This window comes from Furipterus horrens, unplaced genomic scaffold (assembly GCF_987537825.1).
Source record: "Furipterus horrens unplaced genomic scaffold, mFurHor1.1.pri manual_scaffold_3, whole genome shotgun sequence".
In the NCBI taxonomy this organism is placed as follows: Eukaryota; Metazoa; Chordata; class Mammalia; order Chiroptera; family Furipteridae; genus Furipterus; species Furipterus horrens.
In genome coordinates this window covers 167,441,346-167,464,093 of record NW_028327173.1, presented here as the reverse complement: position 1 = coordinate 167,464,093, position 22,748 = coordinate 167,441,346, and the positions used below count along the sequence as shown (strand labels likewise).

Sequence of the window (22,748 nt, the reverse complement as noted above, 5' to 3'; positions counted from 1 at the left end):
TATCTTTGACCCTCAGATATCCTCAGCACCACCTTCCAAAAACCTCATAGTTAGGCCTCAGGGCAGATTCTCAGCTGGAGGTTTTAGACCCTGTGTTGCCCCCTTTAGATGACTAACCAAACCGACATTCAGAAAGCTTCCCGGAGGCCCGGGAAGTGGCAGCTGCTGGAAAATGCACTTTATTAGAAGAGGCTGCTAAGGGAAGCCAGACCTAGAAGCTTAGAGACTGCCCACTCTCGGGTCTGAATGCTGCTTCCACACTTACTACTTGTAGAGCCTTGGGCGGGTTTACCTAGGATCTCTGAGCCTCAGTAATACTGGTCTCGTTCTATAACAAGAGAATTAGGTGATGCACACAAAATGCTTCGCTCATGGGCTGGTACCTCATAAGTGCTCAGAATATGCTAGCTGTAAGCCTTATTGAAGACAGATGGATCAAGGCCCTGGCTGAGGGTGGGGAAGAGGGCTGTGGAGAAGCAGGGAGGCACCAAGGCACAGGTTGCTTAGCCAGAGGAAGGCAGCAGGTTAGTAGCTAGAATAAAACATAAAGTCCCAGGCCTGGTGCTAAGCAGTCTACATACATTATCTCATTTAAACCTCAGTCAAAAATAGGGATTTCGAACAGAAGCTTCCTAAGGCCTTTCCAATTCAGTTTCCAGTTAACAAGGTATTTTTCACTTTAGAGAGTCAATCTGTAATTCTGTGAGTGCAGTAATAGTCATAGAGCTCACACAGCTAGATCTGGGACCAGAACCAGGAGGATGGCTCCATCTTGCCCCAGACCCTGGTGGCAGGCAGCTCTGAGTGGGATGCGTGAGGCCTGAAGCTTTCCCAAGGGCCCAGGGAGGGGCATGGCGCTTAAAGACGTCATGGAAGCTTGGCTCTGGCTCCTGCCCAGCGTCCGGTTCCGTCGGGCTCTGCTGAGGCCCAGAGGCCTGGGTCTGGATCTCATCAACCCCACCTGTCAGCCCTCCATGGCAGGTTTGCTTGGCCTTTGGTTATCACTGGGGAGAGTGTGGCTTCAGTCCAGGGCTCCAGAATCCCTTCTCTGCTAGCAAGACAGGGAGCTGTGTTCCCATCAGCCGACCATCCCCTATTTGACTGAGCTGTTATATGACAGGCACCGTGAAATATGTGAAGACCTCACTATTCATAAATATTTATTGAACACCTACAGTGTGCCTGACCCTGAGCAGGCTCCAGGGAATCAGACAAGAATTCCTGCCTACACTCTAGTAAAATAAGCTGTAAAAGAAAGCTAAGTGTGATGGGAAATAAAAGAACAATTCACTTTACACAGGGATCAGAGAAGGCCTGGGAGCTAGAACAAGCACTCCAGACAGGGGAAAGGGCCCTGAAGGCCCTGGGATAGGAAGAGGTGGAGTCTTGGGAGACTCCCGGTGTGAGGTGGTTGCTCAGCAGGCTGGCCCTCAGTGAATGCCAGCCGAGCCAACTAACAAGTGATCATGAGGATTCCCGCTTCCAGCCAAGATGGAGCAACAGGGTCTGGATTTACATTCTCACCTAAGACAACCAAAATACCCAACAAAATATGTTAAACAAGGATTCTCAAGACATTGAATGCCAGACAATGACAAACAGTGACTCCTGAAAGTCAGGAAACAAAGAGGTGAGCCCCACTTTACTGCCTGAACAGTTTCCAGACCAGAGCAGAACAAGAGGAAGGCAGGTGGAGTCCGGTGGGCTCCCTGCACTGGAAGGGTGAAGCCAGGAGTCTGGAGACACAAGGCAGAGAACTGGGAAGGCGAGAGGTGCATGGAGCTCTCTGGAGCTCTATAGAGGGCACTTCCTTAGTAATTCAGCTCAGTGCCTATATGTGAGGGAACTCCCAGAAAGCATGGCAAGAGCTACGCATAGAATTAAAGAGAACAATTCTAGGAGCTGACACCAGGCTAGGAACAGTGCTGGCTCCCACCTACTAGAGGGGAAACCTCACAATTAATGGGGCATTGAGTAGAGACCTCAGGAGAGTTTTTGACTCAAAAGCATGGATTAATGGGACATTAGATGTGGCAGAAAATTAGTGAACTTGAATACATAATAATAAAAACTATCCAAAATGAAAGAGAGAGAAAAAAGAAAAGCTTAGAAATAATAATAACATGGCATCAGTGAGCTGTGAGGCAACTTCAGGAGACCTAATATGTATGTGTAATTGGAATCTCCAAAGGAGACAAAAGGACAGAAAAAATTATTTGAAGAAAAAAAAACAACAAAAACTTCCACATTTGATGAAAACTATAAATCCACAGGTGTAAGATACTTAATAAACCCCAAGCACAATAAACATAAAGAAACTATATCAAGCACTCTGACCTTCCCCGTTCAACAGACAGCCACATCTAGACACAATGATTAAGGAGGGAGTGAACGCATTTGGCTGTGTTGAGCACCTGGTCACCAGGGCTGCTTTTAACTCCAGCAAAGTGGGTATTGCCATCGATGGCCCCGTCATTGAAATCGACTACATGGTCTACATGTTCCATGCTGCCCCCCACCCACCCCCAGCCAAGGTCATCCATGACAACTCTGGCATTGTGGAGGGACTCATGACCACATCCATGCCATCACTGCCACCCAGAAAACCATGGGTGGCCCCTCTGGGAAGCTGTGGTGTGACAGCCATGGGGCTGCCCTGCTCCTACTGGTGCTGCCAAGGCTGTGGGCAAGGTCATTCCTGAGGGGAATGAGAACTCACTGACATGGCCTTCCATGTCCTTTCCTCCCAATGTATAGGTTGTGGATCTGATCTATCATTTGGTGAAAGATTCCAAATATGATGACATCAAGAAGCTGGTGAAGGAGGTATCAGAGGACCTCTAAAAGGCATCCTGGGCTACACTAAAGACTAGGTTGTCTCCTGTGACTTTAACAGAGACACCCACTCTCCACCTTTAATGCTGGGGTTTGTATTGCCCTCAACAACCACTTTGTCAAGCTCACTTCCCTGGTATGACAGTGAAGTTGACCACAGCAACAGGGTGATGGAACTTACAGCCTCTATATGGCCTCCAAAGAGTAAGAGTCCCCTGGACCACCAGCTGCACCAAAAACATAAGAGGAAAGAAGAGGCCTTTAGCTGCTGGAGAGTCCTTGCCCCAATTCAGTCTCCAAATATACTGAGACTCTCTCATCCTGGACACAATTTCCACCCTAGACTTCCTGAAGAAATGGAGGGGCTTAATATGTACCATCAATAAAATACACTGTACACAGCCAAGAAAAGCGGGGGGGGGGGGGGGGGCTATACCAAGATATATTCTAAATTGCTTTTAAAAAGTGATAAAAAGAACAACTTAAAAGCAGCCAGCAAAAAAAGACATATTACATACAAACAAAAATAAGGATAGCAGATTTTCTCTTCACAAACAATGCAAGTGAGAAGTGGAGCCATGTTTTTAAAATACAAAAAAAAAAATAAATAAATATCAATCTAAAATGTTTTACTTAGGAAAAACATCTTTTAAAATAAAAACATAGGATGAATTTAGAGATCAATGACAAAAGGAAATTGGGAAAATTCACAGATACATGGAAATTAAGTGACAACTGTGAAATAACCATTGGTCCAAGAAATCACAAGGGAAGTTAGAAAATACTTGAAATAAGTGAAAATAGAAACACAACATACCAAAATGTATGAAATGCAGCCCTGCCCAGTGTGGCTCAGTTGGTTGGGTGTCATCCCATAAAGTGAAAGGTGGCCAGTTCAATTCCCAGTCAAGGCACATGCCTAGGTTGTGGGTTTGGTCCCAGGTCAGGGCGCATATGAGAGGCAACCGATCAATGTTCCTCTCCCTCTCTTTCTCCCTCCCTTCCCCTGTCTCTAAAAATAAATAAAATCTTAAAAAAAAAAAAAAGAAGAAATAACCTAAATAATCCTGTATCTATTAAAGAAAGTGAATTCATTGTAAGAATAATCTTTTCAACAAATAATGCTGGCATAATTGAAGAGTCATACGCACACACGAAATAAATTTGATTAATGCATATTATATATGATTGACACATATACATTACATATATAATATACTATATATTATATACATAAAATATATAATTGATATTATATATATAATTGAAAAATATATATATATATAAACTCAAAATAGATGACAGATCTAAAGATAAAACTTTAAACTATAAAACTATAGATACTTGTTAGGATTTCTATTAAAAAGACTGAAACCAAGAATTTGGTGAGGCTATGAAGCAACTAGAATTTTCGCACACTGCTGAGAGGAGTGTTAAAACAGCATAACCACTTTGGAAAAGTTTTAGCAGTTTTTAAAGAGGTTAAACATAGCATACATCTATCATGATCTAACCATTCCACTCCTAGTTATTTCTCCAAAAGAAATAAAAGCATACAGGAATATTCTTACTAGTTTTATTTGTAACAGCCAGAAGTAGGAAACAACCCAAATGTCCATCAACAGGTGAATGTTGTATATCCATGTAGTTAATTAGTACTCAATTATGCAACAAAAATGAAATGATCTATTAAGATATATAACAAGATGGATGGATCTCAAAATAATTATGCTGACTGAAAGAAGACCAAAAATCCATAGTGTATGATTCCATTTATATAAAATCCTAGAAAATGCCAACTAATCTATAGTGACTAAAAGCAGCGCAGTTGTTTGGGGTGAATTCAGGGAGGAGCTGGAGGGGTTAGGAACAGGCAGGAGGAAACTTTGGTGGGTGATGGATTTGTTCATTATCTTGAATGTGGTGGTTTCACAAATGTATACCTATGTCAGAGCTTACCAAATTGCACACCTTACAATATGTGTTCGCCAATTTCACCTGAATAATCTGTTTAAAACATGATTAGGAGGTAGATATGATGTGGTTTCTCCACTGCTAACTCACTATTACCTCGGGCACGCTGGTAAACCTTTCTGAGGTTTAGTTTCTTTTTCTAAAAAGATCAGAAAGTATTAGAATCCACCAAGTACTGGTTTAGGCCCAAAAGGGAATTTACTGGAAGAAAAGCTCCAAAAGTGATGGAGCCCAGGAAGCCTTCTCTAACACTTGTGTTAGCTTCCCTGATCACAGCTCTCTCTGTTTCCCCATTTACATGATAGAAAAGGAAAGCTACCAGCTTTGCATGTTACAGGTTTAATTACTCAGGGAGGTGCTGAGTGGACTCCTTGTTAATCCCAGGCCCAAGTGTAAATTCTTAGAGAAGGACTTGTTGGCCCACCTGGGTTAAGGACTCCCCCGTGCGCCAGCTGCCAGGGTACTTGGTCAGGGGGAAGAGCCAAATAGGATGAACCTGGGGCTGCTCCTGCATCCTGTAAACAAGTGCTAGGAGAGTGCTGGGCACAGGCCAGAAGAGGGGTGTCAGGAGATATGGGTCAGCATTTAGGAGACCTGTCTTTCCCTGAGAATCCTGCCTCTGGATGGGGGCGGCAGATGTATATCTAAGCTTCAGATGAGCAGCAGGACATCAGTGGGGGAAGAAATCAATTCCATTTCGGCAGTCTGGGGAGGCTTCATGGGAAAGGGGCCATTGGTATCAGGTCTGTGAGAAAAGTTATGCCCTGCATTTGTGTGGCTTTTAGAGTTTGCTCAGTGCTTTCATATCCCCTCTTAGAGTCCAGACCCATCCTCTCAACTTTACTTTGGGGCTAGTATTATTTTTAAATAATTGTTTATTTATTTTTAGAGAGAAGGGGAAGGAGAAAGAGAGGGAGAGAAACATCACTGTGTGGTTGCCTCTCACTCGCGCCCCCAGCTGGGGACCTGATGTGCAACCTAGTCATGTGCCCTGACTGAGAATCGAACCAGCGACACTTGGCTCACAGGCCGACGCTCAATCAACTGAGCCACAGTAGCCAGGGCTTGGGGCTAGCATTATTATATACCCCTTTGCACAGATGGGGAAACTGCCTACTAGCAACACTGAATGACTTACCCAAGTTCACACAGCTTGGAGGGCAAGATGCAACCTCCGGTGTTTTGACTTCAGAGCCCTGATTTGTTCTCTAGCTGAGACTGACTCTAAATGGGACCAAGGATGGGGGAGGCGGAGTGTTTGGCACGAATTGAAAAGGGAGAGAAGCTCCGATAGCAGGTGGCATCTCCTGATTTCCTCAGCACATTGTGTCCTCCAAAAGATGCCCCACCCCCTTTTATGGCTCCCGATACCCAAGACCACCTTTGAGCTGTGCTGCCCTCTCTTAGACCAGTTTCCACTCCAGACCTCTCTCTTGACCTCTAGACCTGCAGCTCCAATAGCTTGTGGAATCTCAGACCCAAAATGTGAACTTATAGTCTTGCAGAATGTTAAAGGAACCTCAGGACCCATCCCAACCACCTGAGGATAATGATACTAATAATCAAAGAGATGTAGATAAACGAGTAATCTAGTTTAAAAAAAAAAAGCCATGTGTATGTCTGTACCATATATATATATATATACAGGCCTTGAACTGACTGTCTTACACACAGTAGCATATCTCATCTTCACACACACTGTGAGGCAGGTACTAGTGCTATCCCCATTTAACAATTTGGGGAAACTGAGGCTCAGATAGCACATTTATTGTGCTAGGCCACAGAGCTGATAAGTGGTAGATCCAAGTCTGTCTGATGGCAAATTAACTATGATTATCCTACAAAATTGTTTCCTCCTCTCAGCCTGCTGGTTTCAGCAGCACCACCAAGCCCCCAGGCCTGAGACCCCGCCATTTATTACAGTTTCACTGTCTCAGAACAAGCAGCACTAGAGCTGGAGGCTTGGGAAGGGTGGCAGCTGGGCAATCCACTCTGAGGTAGTGGAAATGAAAGGGGGACCTGACTGCTTCATCTACCAGCCATGGATTTAATGTTGCTGCTAACTTTTTTTTTACCCTCACCCGAGGACATTTTTTTCCCCTCGCTTTTAGAGAGAGAGGGAGGGAGAGAGAAAGAGAGAAACATCGACTGGTTGCCTACTGTACGTGCCCAAACTCGGGGTCCTACATACCAGTACGTGCTAGACCGGGGACCAAACCCTCAACCTAGGAATGTGCTCTGACTGGGAATCGAACCTGCAACCCTGAGTTAATGGACAATGCTCCAACCAACAGAGCCACACCTGTCAGGGCTTAATGTAGCTACTAACTTTTCATCCCAACCTTTTAAGAGTTAAATTTAATTGCCAAGTTGCATGCCCTCGAGGTTGAAAGTAAGAAGTTTGAGGTTGGAAATACTTGGCTTCCAGTCCTGTCCTGGTTTCCCTATATTCCTGCTCTGTGATCTTGGAGCAGCTTCTGGAAAAATTAGCAACCCCAGACTTTTGCGTTAAAAATCTTGGGAGGGGAGACAGGGTCCTCTAGTGATGGACAAGGCTCAGGCTGCCTTAGGTTTGGTTATGTCTGCCCCACCACAATTATTCCATCCATCTTTCTGAGGCTAGTTTACTTCAAAACATTGGAAAAAATATACTCAATCTTGTCATATGGTTACAACTTTTAATACCTGCTTAAGTTTACCTGTCTGGAATGTTCTTCCAGGAAGTCTTGTGAGCCTCAGTGAGGCACCCCCCACCCAGCAGCTAAACCAATCTCGTCTCCAACACCCCTCTTCTTTCTAAGCCTTTCACATGCTAATGAACACTGTGGACCACCCAGAGCTGTTGTGGGGTTGGGGGGAGGTGGCAGGGGGCAATGGAGCCTCCCAAACTCACTTCCTGCAGCACCTACCAAATCCAGCTTTCTTCTCAGTGCAGTCGAGCTGCCCTCCACCTGGCCCCGGATTCACTGTTCCTCCCTAACCCCTTCCTGTGAAGCTCTGTGAGGCCCAGTGCCTGGCCCTCTCTCCACCTCCTGAACTAGCTCACACCAGGGCCCTCCGTGGACCCAACTCTCCTTGTCTTTTCACCTGACACTCCAGCCAAATCTGACCTGCACACACTGAGCTTTCCCACACCCATGCTCTTCCCTCTGGCTGGAACACCCTCCAGCTACCCATCTGTGGGCTCCACTTGGGCTCCAGCACCGCTGCCTCCCAGGGGTCTTCCCAGCTGGCCTGGCTGAAGCCTGCTTTGTCCCTGGTGGGGCCCAGTGTCGTCTTTGGTATACAGTAGGTGCTCATAAACACCCATAGTTGGAAAGAATGAGTCTAATCCTGCTACATTGTACAGCGTAGGCACAGAATTGACTGGGCAGGTGCCTCCTGCAGGGCTTCTCCACCAGCTAGGTTTTTTCTGCCATTCACTTCGGAAAGGAAGTCCTTCAGGGGCCAAGTGGGCCACATTTCGCTGGGAAGACAGCTGTCTAGAGTTCATGATACAGACTGCAGCGGAGAGGTTGAGCGGAGGCCTCTTGTCAACTGGCCTTTAGACTACTGTCCCAGACTGCACCACCCATTCCAGAAGTCCACGATTCCTCCTCTATCTCAGTCTTCCTGCTGGCACTCCACAATTCCTAGCACCACAACCTAGTCACTGTCTGAGGCAGGAGAGGCCTTAGGGATCATGCATCCAAGGGGCCCACAAAGGCCTCAGAGGGTCCTTAACCTCCCAAGCTATGTGTACAACTCTGTAAGTCTGTAGATTTCTGGAGCCAGCCCCCAAATATACCACTTGAGTCTCAGTGTGGGAGGCCAAGACCAAAACGTGATAAAGAACAATTACCTGTATGGCCTCTAATAAAGGTGTCAATACATGTAGGTAGGTTCATAGACTGTACCTGACACGTTTTAAGGACTAAGGCATGGGTTGGCCCATAGCCTGGTTTTGTAAATAAACTTTTATTTGAACAGAGCCATGCACATGTTTTTGCATTGTCTGTGGCTGCTTTCCCACTATAGCTACAAGGACAGAGTAGAGAAGTTGCAACAGACAACTGCATGGCTCAGGGAGTCCTCTAAGTGCTGGTTGCCATTATGATAAACAACAGGCAGGCCTCAAGCTACACAGCGAGTAACCTGGGGCTGGTAATCTGGGACTGGAACAAACCTTTCTGCCCCTCTTCCCTCACCCACCTCTCACACCATTTATCCATTCAGCAAGGGCTCAGGGACTCCCTGCTGTGTTCTCCAGGATGAGCTATTGGGGACAGAGGAAGCAGGTAGGAAGAAGTTGACTTTATGGGTTTGAAGAATGACCTCACTCTGTCTCCAAGACCCTAAGGGATTAGACCAATGTACCTTTGCCACCTCATTTGCTCCAGTCACATTGGCCTTCTTCTCGTCTGTCAAATACACAAATTTTCTTCCTATCTCAGGACCTTTGCATATGCTGGTTTAGCTGGCTCTTTTTGTCGTTCAGGTTCCAGCTCAGACATCACCACCCAATTAAGACTTTTGGGGCCAAGTCAATCTTTATGCTTACAAGGCACTTGTAAGTGAAATACTTTACTTGTTTTTTTTATTGATCTCCCTGAACATAAGGTGAAGTTTCTCCCTCATTCACTGCTAGAGCCCAGTGCCTAACACAGTGGGCTTTCATTAGTTACTCAAACTGTTTATTAAAGGAATGAAATAGTTCTTGGGTAGAATGTGTCTTCTCTTCTGGCTCTGTAAACCCACTCACTCACTGAGCCACATTTCCCTTCTCTGTGCTTTGGCTGCCTCCTACGTAAGGTGCAGTGTGAGAGTTGGATGAGGAGCTCCTAATCTTTTGATTTGAGCAATCTATGACTCGAAAGTACTGCCAGGGGCCTGACGCTGGTAGGTTCGGTGATAATAGGTTATATTTGACTGCGAGTCTCAGTCCCAGCCCAGGTCCTGGGGAGATGTCAAGTCTCTAATGAAGAAGGAGGGAAGGAAGAGGGTGAGGAGTAGGAGGAGGGGAGACCCGGTATCAGGCAGGCAGGGAAGACTCTGAAAGCTGCAGGCCCAGGGCCAGAGAGGAAGTGTCCAGAAAAGGGAGGCAGACAAGAAGAGGGAGCAACCCCACCTCAGAGGCATAGTCTGAGGTTGTGGGGAGGGCTTCTGTCATTTTTTTAGCCTTTGAGCTTCAGAGTTTGAAATTCATATAAGTATGCATTAGTTTTGCAACTGGAAAAATTAAAAGGCACATGCCCATTGACCCAGCAGTTCCACTCCTAGGAATTTCCCCAGATAAAGGTCTGTGTGAAGTGACCCACGTCAAGGCTAAGTAGAGCAGCCCTTGTTTGAAACAGCAAGACTGGAAACAATCTAAATGCCCATCAGAAGGGGACAAGCTATATAAACCTGGGCATATCCATAAAATGGAACAGTATAGAGATGTTAAAAAGGACATAGTCAGTCTGTTAAAGTGTTAATGTAGAATAATCTTCAAGATTTCTGCTAAGTCAAAGAAACAAGGTACAGAACAATATATACAGAACGCTACCATTTATATGAAAAACTATACACACAAATGTTTATAAATGCTCAGAATATCCCTGGAACTTTTACCAGTTGCTAGGGGATAGGGTTGGGGGGGAGACTTAATGTTCAATATCCTTTCTTAAAAAAAGATTTCTTAAAATTATTTAATTAATTACATCGATTGGCTGCACAACCCCAACTGAGGACCTGGCCCACAACCCAGGTGTGTGCCCTGACCAGGAATTGAACCAGTGACCTTTCATTTCACAGGCTGACGCTCAATCCACTGAGCCACACCAGCCAGGGTTCAACTTTCTTTTTTTAAGTATATTTTATTGATTATGCTATTACAGTGGTCCCAATTTTTCCCCTTTTGCCCCCTTCTGCCTGGTATCCTCTTCCCTCTAGCAATCCCACCACTCTCAGTTCATGTGCACGGGTCATGCATGTAAGTTCTTTGGCTTCATTCTTTCCTGTACAATTCTTAACCTCCCCCTGTCTATTTTGTTCCTACCAATTATGCTTCTTAATCCCTGCACCATTTCCCCCATTCTCCCCATTCCCCCTCCCAGCTGATAACCCTCCGAATGATCTCCATAGCTATGATTCTGTTCCTGTTGTTTACTTTGTTTTTTGATTCAATTGTTGATACTTGTGAGTTTGTTGTAATTTTAATGTTCATAGTTTTGACCTTTTTCTTAGATAAGTTCCTTTACCATTTCAGGTAATAATGGCTTGGTGATGAACTCCTTTAGCTTTACCTTGTCTGGGAAGCACTTTATCTGCCCTTCCATTGTAAATGATAGCTTGGCTGGATAGAGTAATCTAGGTTGTAGGTCCTTGCTTTTCATCACTTTGAATACTTCTTGCCAGTCACTTTTTGCCTGCAAAGTTTCTTTTGAGAAATCAGCTGATAGACTCATGGGAATTCCTTTGTAGGTAACGCTCTGCTTTTTTCTTGCTGCTTTTAAGATTCTCTTTTATATGTTTAACCTTTGGCATTTTAATGATGATGTGTCTTGGTGTGGTCCTCTTTAGGTCTAGCTTGTTTGGGATTCTGTGCTTCCTGGACTTGTATGTCTATTTCCTTTGCCAAATTAGGGAAATTTTCTTTCATTATTTTTTCAAGTAAGTTTTCAATGTCTTGCTCTCCCTCTTCTCCTTCTGGCATCCCTACGACTCGAATGTTGGCATGTTTGAAGATGTCCCCTAAGCCTATCCATTTTTTTTTTTTTTGAATTCTTATTTCTTCTTTTTGTTCTGGTTGAATGTTTATCACTTCCTTGTGTTCCAAATCATCAGTTTGAACTCTGGCTTCCTTCCTTTCTCTGTTGGTTTCCTGTGGGTTATTCTTTATTTCACTTAGTGTCACCTTATTTCTTCTTTTTATTTTCTTTGTCATACTCAAAGAGTTTTCTGATAACCAGCGTTTTGAACTCTGCATCAGATAGGTTGGTTATCTCCCAAGTTATCCCTCCCAGCTGACCCTCCACAGCAATCTCTACACCGTCTCTGTGATTCTGCTCCTCCCACCCGTCTGGATAAATGTGTCTTCTTTAAATCCTTGGTTGTCAGACTTCCATACAGCTAGATTTTCTGATGGTTCTGGGTGTTATTAGTTTTGAGATCTGGTTGTAATTCTTTCTATGGTTGCATTAGGAGGTGAAGTGTGTCCACCTATGCCTCCATCTTGACTGGAATTTCCACAACTTAAAATTTGAATCAACAAGACATAATGCCAAGCATTGTTCTATAACTCCACATCAGCTGTCCCCGTTTCACAAATGAATAAATTGAGACTCAGAGTCCTTAGTCACTTTGGACAAAGTCATAAAAACAAATATAAAGTGCAAAAGGTTTGAATCTAAGCCTGTCTCAGTCTAGAACTTTGAAGCTTAGACTTTGTGCTAAGAAATCAGTGGCGAAGTACTTGACAAATATTTTCTGGTAAAAATATTGCTATAAGTAGAGCTAGAGGTATAGCAGTGGAATGAGCCATTTGGTGTGGGTGATGTGAGTTGCTTCTCTCCAAGTTCAGGCAAAGGCTGGATTAGCATCTGGTGGAGATTCAAGTGTTTGATGTGGGCAGTTAGATTCAGGTCCTAGGGTTCTAGTTGCTAGGGTACAAGGACATTTCCCAGGTCTGCCCCTAGAGATTTGGATATAGTTGTTTTCAGATGGGCCACAGAAGTCTGTCTTCTTCAAAAGGCAACCAAGTGTGAGGTCCATTGGCTTGAATGACAGCTAGGGACCTTTCTATTCCATGATCCTCAATGTTCACCTTGGTGGAAGCAGTCGTTTGGGTTAGGAATTTCCCTCTCCCCTTACTGCCTCCTTAAATCCCTAAAGTCTAAGAGAGAATCAGTGCAGCTGCTCCCTTCCCCTGCTGAGTAAGGGGCTTGTTGGAAGGCAAAAAAGCCTAAAAGGAGCCTCACTGTCACCTTCAGTGGTCAAGGTAGGGCCAACTTCCATCCCTCCTTGCCCAGCCCCACCTCACTCTATGCAGAGCCCAGTGCCCAGAAAACTATCACTTGCCCCACTGGACCCTGGTCAAGTATAACTATTTCCACTTTTAGTTCATAGGTCTTTCTCGGAAACTGTCTAGTGGGGCCAGCTTCCCAGCGTGCCAGGCAATTCTGCAATTTGTCTGGCTTAGGGGGCCTTCTCCCAGGCTCTAGGAGACCAGCAACTCAGGCAGGGCAGCAGGCCAGAGTGGCATTCTCAGTGACCTTTGGTTCCCTGGGAAGGACTCAAAACCAGTAAAAGTTTAGCAAGTACCATTGAATGATTGCCAGAACTTAAAACATTTTTTTTAAAATACATACTTTCTGGGGGGTAAAAGATCATTTGAGGGCTCTATATGAAGAGATCTTTGATTAGTTTGTTTTCCTTAGAAAAAGAAAAATTTCAAGCCATCTGCCTTTGAAATTAATTAGAAAGTATAAAATGAACTCAACGCCTGGCTGTGTGACCTCAGGTGAGTTGATTTCAGCTGTTGAACCTGTTTCCCCATCTGCAAAGGCCACTGTACCAGTGGTTGGATAGGAACTGGCAGCAGGGCAGGGGCTCTGGCTGCTGAGAAGGAGGTGTAAGATGGAAACCCAGAGTCCAGGCCAGGAACCTTTGACCTGCCCAGACACCCCTTCTGGGTTTCCAACTGTTGTTTTTTAATCTTCTACTTACCTTTCAGGTTCCTGGTATCCCATGTTCTCTCCCACATTGGAAGAGGGAAGAAAAGGCAGTCATTGACTTGTTAGTATAAAATACTTCTCTTAGGGATTTTTTCCATGGTAACCCAAGCCTTTCATTCATTCACTATTTATTACTAAACCCCTTCTACCAGGAGGACCTGACCTGGGCACTGAGAATTCAAAGATGAGAAAAAAATACCATCCCTGTCCTCAGGGTCCTCCCCTAATTTTCATCCATGTGGGAACAGAAGAAATAATATTATGCGGAGGGAGTGGGGAGACACTGATTTTATAATCACTCCTCTAGTTCCCTAGAGCTTCGAGGCCTTCATAGACTTTCACAGCTAGAATTTCATTTAACACCAAGAAAGCCTGGATAACACTCATGAAATCCTGAAAGGCATCTCTAATTTTACCATGAGAAACTGTAGCCTTAGGGACATTAAACTACCTGCCTGTGGTCATACAGGTTGCCATGGTCATCTATATTCAAACTTGGATCTTCTGCCACAGCCTTTTTTGGAAATGCTGTTTGCTTCAAATTTGAACTTGGGATCTAGGTAACTGTGTGGCCCAGAGGAAAGGAGGAAAGGGAAGGAGAGAGCTCAAGAACTTTGGGTTGAAATGATCCAGTCTCCAACCTTGACCTGTACCACTCTGACCTTAACCTTCAAACTAGCAGTAAAATCAAGGGTAATAATCACAACCAAGAAGAGCTTACCATGAACTCTTACTTAACCTACATAATACATCTTTGAAGTTGTGCACTTGTATCCCCATTTCACAGATGAACTAATTGATACTCAACTGGTAGGTTGCCCAAGGTCACAAAATCAGAAGAATCTTGTCACTGGGCTATTTCACACTTTTCCCACCATCCATGTCATCTACTAGTAGCTAGGCAAGTTTCCCTCACACTTCTGGGCCTTGGTTTTCTATTCTAGAACTAGGAATAGCAGGAACAATGAGAGACTTAGGTGTGACTACATTTAACTACCTGGGGCAGGAAGAAATAGGTACTTTATAAATGTCAGCATCCTGCTCCTTACCCTTCCTGAGACCTCTTGCACCCAAGTGGAGCTTAAACCTGTAAATGCCAAGAAAATACACCTCAGCTATAGCCCAGCCTATGGGATTCAAGGTCACCCTCTCTACCTGCCTTCTTATTACTTTCCTGATGGTGGGAAAGCTGGGGTTAGAAAGTAGCCCCAGTATCATTTGTCACCTCTTTGGGTCTCACCTGCCTCATCTATAATATGGAAACCTGAAGGGCAAGATGAGACTCCTTTTCTCTGAAAAATGCAAACTAACTTCTAGGACAACGGTTCTCAACCTGTGGGTTATGACCCCTTTGGGGGTCAAACTATCCTTTCACAGGGGCCGCCTAAGGCCATTGGAAAACACACATATAATTACATATTGTTTTTGTGATTAATCACTATGCTTTAGTTATGGTTGGGGGTCGCCACAACATGAGGAACTGTATTAAAGGGTCGCGGCATTAGGAAGGTTGAAAACCACTGTTCTAGAGGATACCTGAGTTTGAAAAACTGGCCAGTCTCCTCCTCCTGGAAAAAAATGGAGTTGAACTGAAGCAGGAATTGGGGGAATGGGAGTAGGGGTGGGGGTGGGGTGGGGGGGCAGATAATATTGCTGGGCCAAGGTTGGCATGTGCCTGGTGGAAGATCTAGGGAAGGAGTGGGGGAGATAATGCCAATGGACTGCGGCCTAGGAAGGATGTTCAGGACATCTACAGGTTCACAAGGCTGGCTCCATTTGGAGGTGCCAGAGGCTGGATATACAAAAAAACTCTGGGCGGAGTGGAGCACCTCTCATGGAATGGCCGTTTCTCTCACACGAGAGCCTGAACCCAATGCTGGCAATGGGGGTGCTGGAAACCAGGGTGCTTCTGGCCTAGCCACCAGCACACAGTAGGTGCTCTACAATTATTTGAAAGAGTATGCCCCTGGGAAAGATATTGCCTATTTCTAGGCCCCAATCTATTTATCTGAAATGGCAGACTAGGGACGAGATTATAATTTGTTGCGGAGACTAAGGAACATTGTATACTTTGCACCCGATACTCCTGTGTGGTGGTGCTAGCCTTATTTAGCAGGTCGGCGCACCGAGGCTCTGAAGGGTTGAGTCATTCGTTCAAGGTCTGGGATCCTAACTGATTTGTGACTGCGAACCCAACTTCTCCCACTCCACTGACACTGCGCGTCGCTTCCAACCTTAAAACCCAGTTGCGACTACCTGGTTTGGCCAGGAAAGTGAACACAAACTAGGTGCAGGGAGGCAAATCACACTCGGCAACCCCCCTGATCCCGGCCAGGGGCCCGCAGTCTTCCCAAGTCTCAGCGGAGCCTCAGCGGTATTCCTCGGGTCGCTGCTCGAGTTCAGAGGCCGGGGCGCCGGGGAGTTGTCCCGTTCTGGGGCAGATCCGTCGAGCTCGTGGCTGCTGCGCTTCAAGCGCGACCCGAGGCGGGCGCGGAGTTTTACAAGCTGGCGGCAGCAGCCGGCCTCAGTCCGAGCAGTTTTCAAAAGTCAGAGGAAAACTGACCGGGGTCCGCGCCCTCGAGACCCGCGAAGGGGAGTAACGCGGCCCCGCCCAAGCCGCGCGCGCGGCTGCTCTCCCCTCCCCCTGCCAGGGGGCTCCGAAGACGAGGGTGGGAAGGTGTGTTTGTGTCGGGGGCATTTAAGCCGAGGGAAGAGAGGACCCAAAAGCTGGGGGCGGGGGAGAGGGAAGGAGAGGACGAATGTAACCTTCTCGGTCGCTTGGGGTGCCCCCTCCTGGGGCTAATGGCCATTTGGGTCCCAAAGACTCGTCTCCCCACCCTGCGTCCTATTCAGTGACTGGGAGCGGGAAGGGAGCATGAGAACTAAGTTCCACCCTCTGGGCTGGAAGCCTGGAGCCAGAGAGGGGAAGTGATTTCCTCAAGGTCACGCAGCAAAACATCACCCAGCCAGGGCCAAAGCCCAGGTGTCCGCACCCACCCCCGTCCCCGCCATCTTCTCCAAACCCGGCCCCCCAAAGCCCTGAGCTCTTGGGAGGGAGGAGAGCGTGGACCAGGTCTGGGCGGCGGAATTTGGGGGTGAAATGAGTGCGCGCCGGACCCTATAACCCCAGATCAGGGTACAAGCGGAGCCTACTACTTCCCGAAGCCGACGACCCAGGAGCCCCGCTGTGGGAGCTCCCCGCGTGGGGCCGCCGGGGCGGAGATGCCGGGCACCCAGCTCCACACCCCGCAGTCTGGAACAGCGCGTTGCGCGCGGCCCCTTTAAGAAAGTTCGCTGGGCGAGTTCATCAAAGTTTAAAAACTTGTCGCGGAGAAAGGAAAAGAGGAAAGGAAGAGAGACAACGAGGGAGAGCGGAGAAAAGCCCCGCTGGGGGCTAGCGCGCAGCGGTCCGGGCCGGGGAGAGCCCGCAGTGGGCGGCGGGGATTGGCTGCGCGTTCCCCCGGAGACCGCGAGGAGGGCGGGGGGCTGGCCCGGCCCCAGCTGAGGCCGGTTCCGGCCCCCGCCCCCCGCTGGCGCCCGCCCCCTCCCCCGGCGCCCGCCCCCCGCCGCCGCCGCCGCCGCCGCCGCCGCGGGCGCACTCGGCGGTCGCAGTGAAAAGGCGGAGGCGGCGGCCGCTCGGGCTCGGCTCCGGTTCCCAGTGCCTCCCCCGCCGCACCCCCTCCCCACCTCCCGCACCCGCCAAACTTGATGTGACCCCGGACCGACGCGGCGGCCACCCCTCTCACCGCCCCGCGCGCCCCCCACCGCCACCCCGCCCCGCACCCCCGGAGCGCACAGCTCACCGCGCCCCCTCCCACTCCCTCGCCGGGGCCCGGCGCCGCGCTCGCCCTCGGTATTCCCTTCCTCTCGCCACCCCCACCCTGTCCCCCGCACCATGAGCAACCTGAAGCCGGACGACGAGCACAACACCAGCACCGGCACGGGCTCGGGCTCCGGCGGCACCCTGGAGGAGGAGGTGGGTCTGCGGCCCCGGGACGTGTCGGGTGAAGTGCACGCGGAGGTGGGCGGGGGAGAGGGCGCGCGGGGCCGGGCTGACTATCGCTCCCGGAGCCTTTCCGCAGCTGCCCTTCGACCCGGGAGGAGCAGCCCGTGTCCGGCGGGCGGGGGCGGACGGCCTGCACTGCCTCGCCGGGCGTGCATTGTCTCCCCGCCCTCCGGGCTCGGGGCGGGCCGCCCCACGCCTGCTGCCCGCGCGTCCCTCGTTCTCCACTCTCGGCCCGGCTCGCAGCCCTCTTCCCAGGTGCTCCTCCCGCGTGGCCGACGCTCCCGCGTCGGCTGGAAGGAACTGAGGGATTAGCACGTCTGGCGGCCGGCACTGCCCCATGCCCTCTCCACCCTGACCCTCGCCGTGACCTTGGAGGCCCGGTCCAGCCGCCCAGCACCTTGACTCACTATAGCTGTAGTTGTGGCTGGTGGACGGGCTTCCCTTGTATCCCCAGAACACGGGCTTTGGCAAAGAGGTCGCCGGCAACTAATTGAGTTGGGAAGGAGATGGGTAAAGAGCCTTCCTGGTGCTCCTCCCTTCGGTTTTGCCCTAGCAGCCAAGCTAGGACCCCAAAGCCGGCCTGGGTGGGACTCCTCAAGTAGAGGAGGCATTATCTTGTCCACCGGCCGTGTGGTGAGACCTGGGAGTATGAGGCGGCTCCGTGACATCTCCAGCAGCTGGGTGGTTAGTGGGATGGCGAAGTCGGGGAGGATGTGTGGGGGTTGAGGTGGTGGAGGCGGCTATCGGTGAATGGAGACCAGGAGTTGGGCCGGCATAGATGAAAACTGGTGTAGAAAGGGGCCGTGGTTTGCAGCTCCCTCCACGGGCCTCCGGCCTCTGCTGTGTCACTCCAAGGCTGAGAGACCCTTCCTGCCCCTCCCTGGCATGCTCTTGCCCAGGAAACCAAGGGCCAGTTATCCACCCTAAGCTCCCTTCCCCTTGGTCCGGGGAAGAAACCGCAGAGCCTCTTGGTGGGGGCTGGCGTTGCTGCCTCCCTCCATCCCAGTGGCATCACTGCGGGCCGTGCTGTGGATTTGGTGCAGCATGGCGGCCGCGGCCCCACTGCTGGGCTGGGCTCCTCAAAGTGGGAGGGGTGGTGGGAGGGTCCCACTGCCAGCTCCCACTCTTAGCAATTCAGAGGCTTGCTGCCAGCCCCAGCCCACCAATGGCATGACATCTGAGAATCTAGGTCTAGAGTCTCCTTTTTGGGGGTGGGGTGGGGGAGAAAGAAGAAATACACAACTCTTCACTCTGAAGGGTGACAAGGGAGGGCCTGACATATGTCCACTGGTATGGTATGGGCTCTGGTGCAGTGGCATTGTTTTGGCTCCTGAAGGTCTTGTCCTCCTTGGACTTTGATGCCCACAGGTCCATGACTTTGGGGACCTGAACCTCATCCTGATTCTTCCTGGTGGTTTAGAATCTCCCTCTGAGAGTTGGGGAGGGTGACAGGTGTGTGTGGGGTCTCTGCTTGGTCTCCTGTGAAGCTGGACAATGCCCCCAGTGCCACTTCTGCTGGAGGGTTGACTTTAGCAGGGACCTCACACTGTCCAAGAGGCTGGGCTAACCCTCAGACCCACCACTTTGAAGTGGGAAGGGTGAACCATGCGGCCAGGCCATCTTGGAGAAAGCATTTCAGGTATTGATCACTTTTTCTAAGGGCCTTTTCTGTGAGAGGGGAAAATCCTCAAGAAGCGGAGTCCTTGCTATTCCTTGGCATGGAGGTGGCCACAGAGGTGTAGTGGTTCAGGGAGTCAGTGCAGCTGGTGGTGGAGGGCCCTGGGCTCATGTTTAAAGGTCTAAAACTAAGGGCTCTGGGAATCTCCTGGCGCCCAATGTCTGCTCTGGTCAGGGAAGTGCAAGTATTGGCTCCCTCCCCTGATGAGCATCTGAACAGTGGGCCAAGAGCTCTCTTGCTGGGGTTCCATCTTGTTTTGGTGGTTTGAGCTGGAACCAGACTCCTTCCATTTAGCTTAGATGCCCCTTAAGCTGTTCTGCAACCCCTAAGAGCCACCCCCTGGAGACTCTGCATTAGCAGTAGTGGTTATTCTCATGGTTGACCTAGACTGGCTCTTCCCAGTTGACTATTGGAGATTAACTAAAGCAACCCTAGAAAACCAAGGAATCCTACCTGTCCACCATAAGACCTCACTTCTTAAAGGTGTTAGTTAGCTCAGTGGTCCCCAACCTTTTTGGCACCAAAGACCAGCTTTGTGGAAGACAGGAGTGGGGGGTGGGGGTGGCAGTGACAGGAGGTGGAGCTCAGGTGAGCTTTGTTCCCAGTCCAGGGGTTGGGGATCCCTGTGTTAGGTCACTGGAGAAAGGGGTGTATTTTTTTCATGGTTCCAGGATGGGGTTTCACTGGGGCTGCTTGTCTTTTTATAGCTTTGACTCTTGACAGCTGCTTTGTTTGTATAGCCTAGACTCTCCTTGCTTTCCTGCCCTACCCCTGGGGACTCATTCATATCATAAGCATTAGGTTCCTTTTCCAGACCAGGGTCAGGGACGTAGGTAAAAGAACACAGACTGGGAGGTGAGAAGGATTTGCCAGGAAGCGATGGAATGTTAAATACAATGGTAGATAAAATAAAGGTATATCAGCAAGTGATCCAGTGGTGCCATTGAGAAGTTAGAGGTCAGCCCTCCCTGAGACGTGACTGAGAAGGACATTGTTAGACCTGTGGGGGTGGAGAAGGCATTCCAAGGAGAGAATAGCAGGTGTAAAAGCGAGGGCAACAAGGAATTAAGGGGAGGGTCTGCAGGGGAAGAGCTAAGTGTGGGTGCCAGTTAGAGGCTGTACCCTACCCCAGGCAGGTTGTGTCTGGCGCCCAGGCTTTAGAAGGAGAGGTAACACCATGTGAACCCTGCTCAGGGCAGGCTTGCGTCCAGTGCTGCTCAGCATCAGACCCAAGCATGTCCTGTCTTAGTGATTCTTGAGGGTTGGCTAGGTAAATACATTGTTTCTGGGGAAGGGTGTGTGTGGTTTGAAAACATTCTGTTTTGAAAATGGACACTTTACTTTCCTAACAGAAGGTAATACTAAGTTATACTAATTATTCATTGGGTCCCCTAAGGGGAGGGTAGCGTTTGGAATCTTGGGATGGGGGGAGTTGAGTTTCCATGAGTTAAGGAATTTTTATGACAGCTTAATCGGAGACCATAGACAGGGATAAATGGCAGCAAAGGGGGTGACAGTTTGACTTGTGAGTCTCGGTCCCTTGCTGTCCTCCCACCTCCATCTTTGTTTGTTTCTTGTGTTCAGCTGGGCCAAGGCCTGGTACCCCTGGGTTCATCATATGTCCTCTAGGAACCAACCACATCCCTGACACCTGGTAGGTGGGCCAGGGTTAGCACCCTAGATGAGTGTGAGGGAATTCTGGGGTCCAGCATGTGACCTGGGCACCTCCCCGCCCTCCATTTTTCTTCTCTGTCATCAAAAGCATTTGACAGAATCTGAGACTTGTTGGTACTCTGTCTACTGGCTTTTATTGGTTGAAAGGAAGGGACGCATCTATGCTTCTGGCTTTTACCTAGAAACGGCCCAGGCAGGCGGATTCAGGCAGATTCCAGTAAGTCAGGCTCCTCTCCTTCCTGGATGTTGTAGATGTGTCCCATCTGCCCAAATAACCTACAGGAGAGGCTATCCTAATAATAGTAGGCCCATATATAGTATTTGTGCCAGGCAGTGCTCTGAGCACTTTGCCATTTGAACTCTTCAGCTCTCACCACAGCCCTATGAGTTACTTACATTGTTGTCACAATAAATGAAGAAGAAACAGAGCTTAGGTAACTTTCATGCAGCTAGTGAGTGGGTGAGTTGGGATTTGAATCCAGAGTTTGCTCTTCACGTTATACCTGCTGTTCTGTTTTATATTATGGTTTTTGGTGAGTCTTGGGGGCAGGGGGAGAAAAAATCCTGCAACTAAAGTTTTTGAAGTCTGAGCTTTGGGGGATGCTCGGGTCTCAATAGAAGCTCAGAGACCAGTCCCTTTGTTCAGCATTGGGTGAGGGGAGCCGTCCATCCCTACCGGAGAAGCATTTTATCACAGATACTGTTTAGAATTGCCATCTTCTGGTGATAATAAAAACCAGACCAGGTCGTTTTTATTTTTCTGTTCTTTTGGTCCTGTCCTGGGGCTGACTGCCTTCACACACCTTAACTAAAGTGCTTTGGGCACCTTAACTAAAGAAACACACTTGCTCTTATTAAACCGCCTGTCTATTTGGGGGGCGTGGGGGGAGAGAGGCATTCTCTTGGGTCTCCTTATCTCCTCCTTCCCTGCACACAGATGGCCTTGGCTGGTTTGCCCCAGTAAGAACCAGCTTCTAAATCTCATTCAGTGTTTGGACATCTGACTTCTCATCCCCATCTTCAGTGGGCAGCTGGCGATTACTGTAAATAAAGGCAGGACAGGAACTTGCGGGATGCTGAGCCTTTGCTCTCCTGCTTCCCACTGGACCTGCAGGCAGGCCTGGGAGGTGGAGGAGAGGAGGAGCCCTTTCTGCCTGCCCTGACAGCCGAGCTCCCAGTCTAAGGCCACCCACCTCGTGTTTTCAGAGCTGAGCAGGAGTGCTCGAGTTCCTCTGCCATCCCCTCACCACGGCTGCCTCAGAAGGGTCCTCCTGCCCCTGGCAGAGCCGTGAGGCTGTGGGACAGAGCCCATCACTATGCTTCGGAAACCATGCTGCTGTGAGGCGGGCACTGCAGACAACCCACGAGGCTTCATATTCCAGGACCCTGTCTGTCTCCCCAGGGACCAGCACAGACGCCTTGCTTTCTGCTTCTTCCTCTATCCCATCCTTGGATGGAAAGAATAAGATGGCCTCAAAGATGTGCCAAGGCCAGGCAGGCGACAGTATTGTGGGGTCCTCCCTTCCTGAAGAGGCAGCCCACTGGGAGCTCCATCTGTGCTGGGGGGCTCTGGAGTATAGCAAGGGATGGGTGCAGTGGGAGGGTCTGTCTAGACCCATCTGCCATGGCCTTTAGTCATTTCTGGCTGACTGAGCAGAAGTTCATGGCTGTCACAAGTCATCAAGACCGCCCGTATAGTTCTGAACAGGCTCGGACTCCCAGGGAGAAGGGGCAGGGCCTGACTGGACCAGGCCGTGGGATAAGTGTCTGTAGCACCTAGCTCCTCTTGGGAATAGCCAACGTCCCCTTCCTGAAATGGGCCTTGGGCTTTTACTGGGGTGGTGGAGGGTCAGGAATGGTTTCTGGAATAGGACCTGAGACCATT

The 22,748-nt window shown here is 49.0% G+C and overlaps 1 protein-coding gene and 1 long non-coding RNA gene across 9 annotated transcripts in view; one reads left to right on the top strand and one right to left on the bottom strand.

The window, feature by feature from the left end:
- The window catches only part of LOC150016631 (uncharacterized), a 34,554-nt gene extending 16,956 nt beyond the window's left edge, over positions 1-17,598 (bottom strand). For 2 of the 3 annotated variants that reach the window (XR_016509807.1, XR_016509809.1), the window contains exon 1: positions 17,410-17,598. This is a non-coding gene — a long non-coding RNA (uncharacterized LOC150016631). Of the gene's footprint in view, positions 1-17,399 lie in introns of all 3 variants that reach the window. The other variant, XR_016509810.1, reaches the window with a different exon arrangement.
- The window catches only part of RBPMS2 (RNA binding protein, mRNA processing factor 2), a 45,063-nt gene continuing 39,589 nt past the window's right edge, over positions 17,275-22,748 (top strand). For all 6 annotated transcript variants that reach the window (XR_016509805.1, XR_016509806.1, XR_016509804.1 and 3 more), the window contains exon 1: positions 17,275-17,481. Coding sequence is in view for 3 of the 6 variants with exons in the window: in XM_090270759.1 (XP_090126885.1) it covers positions 17,401-17,481 (81 nt within the window). In the remaining 3 variants the exon portion in view is untranslated. The remainder of the gene's footprint in view (positions 17,482-22,748) is intronic.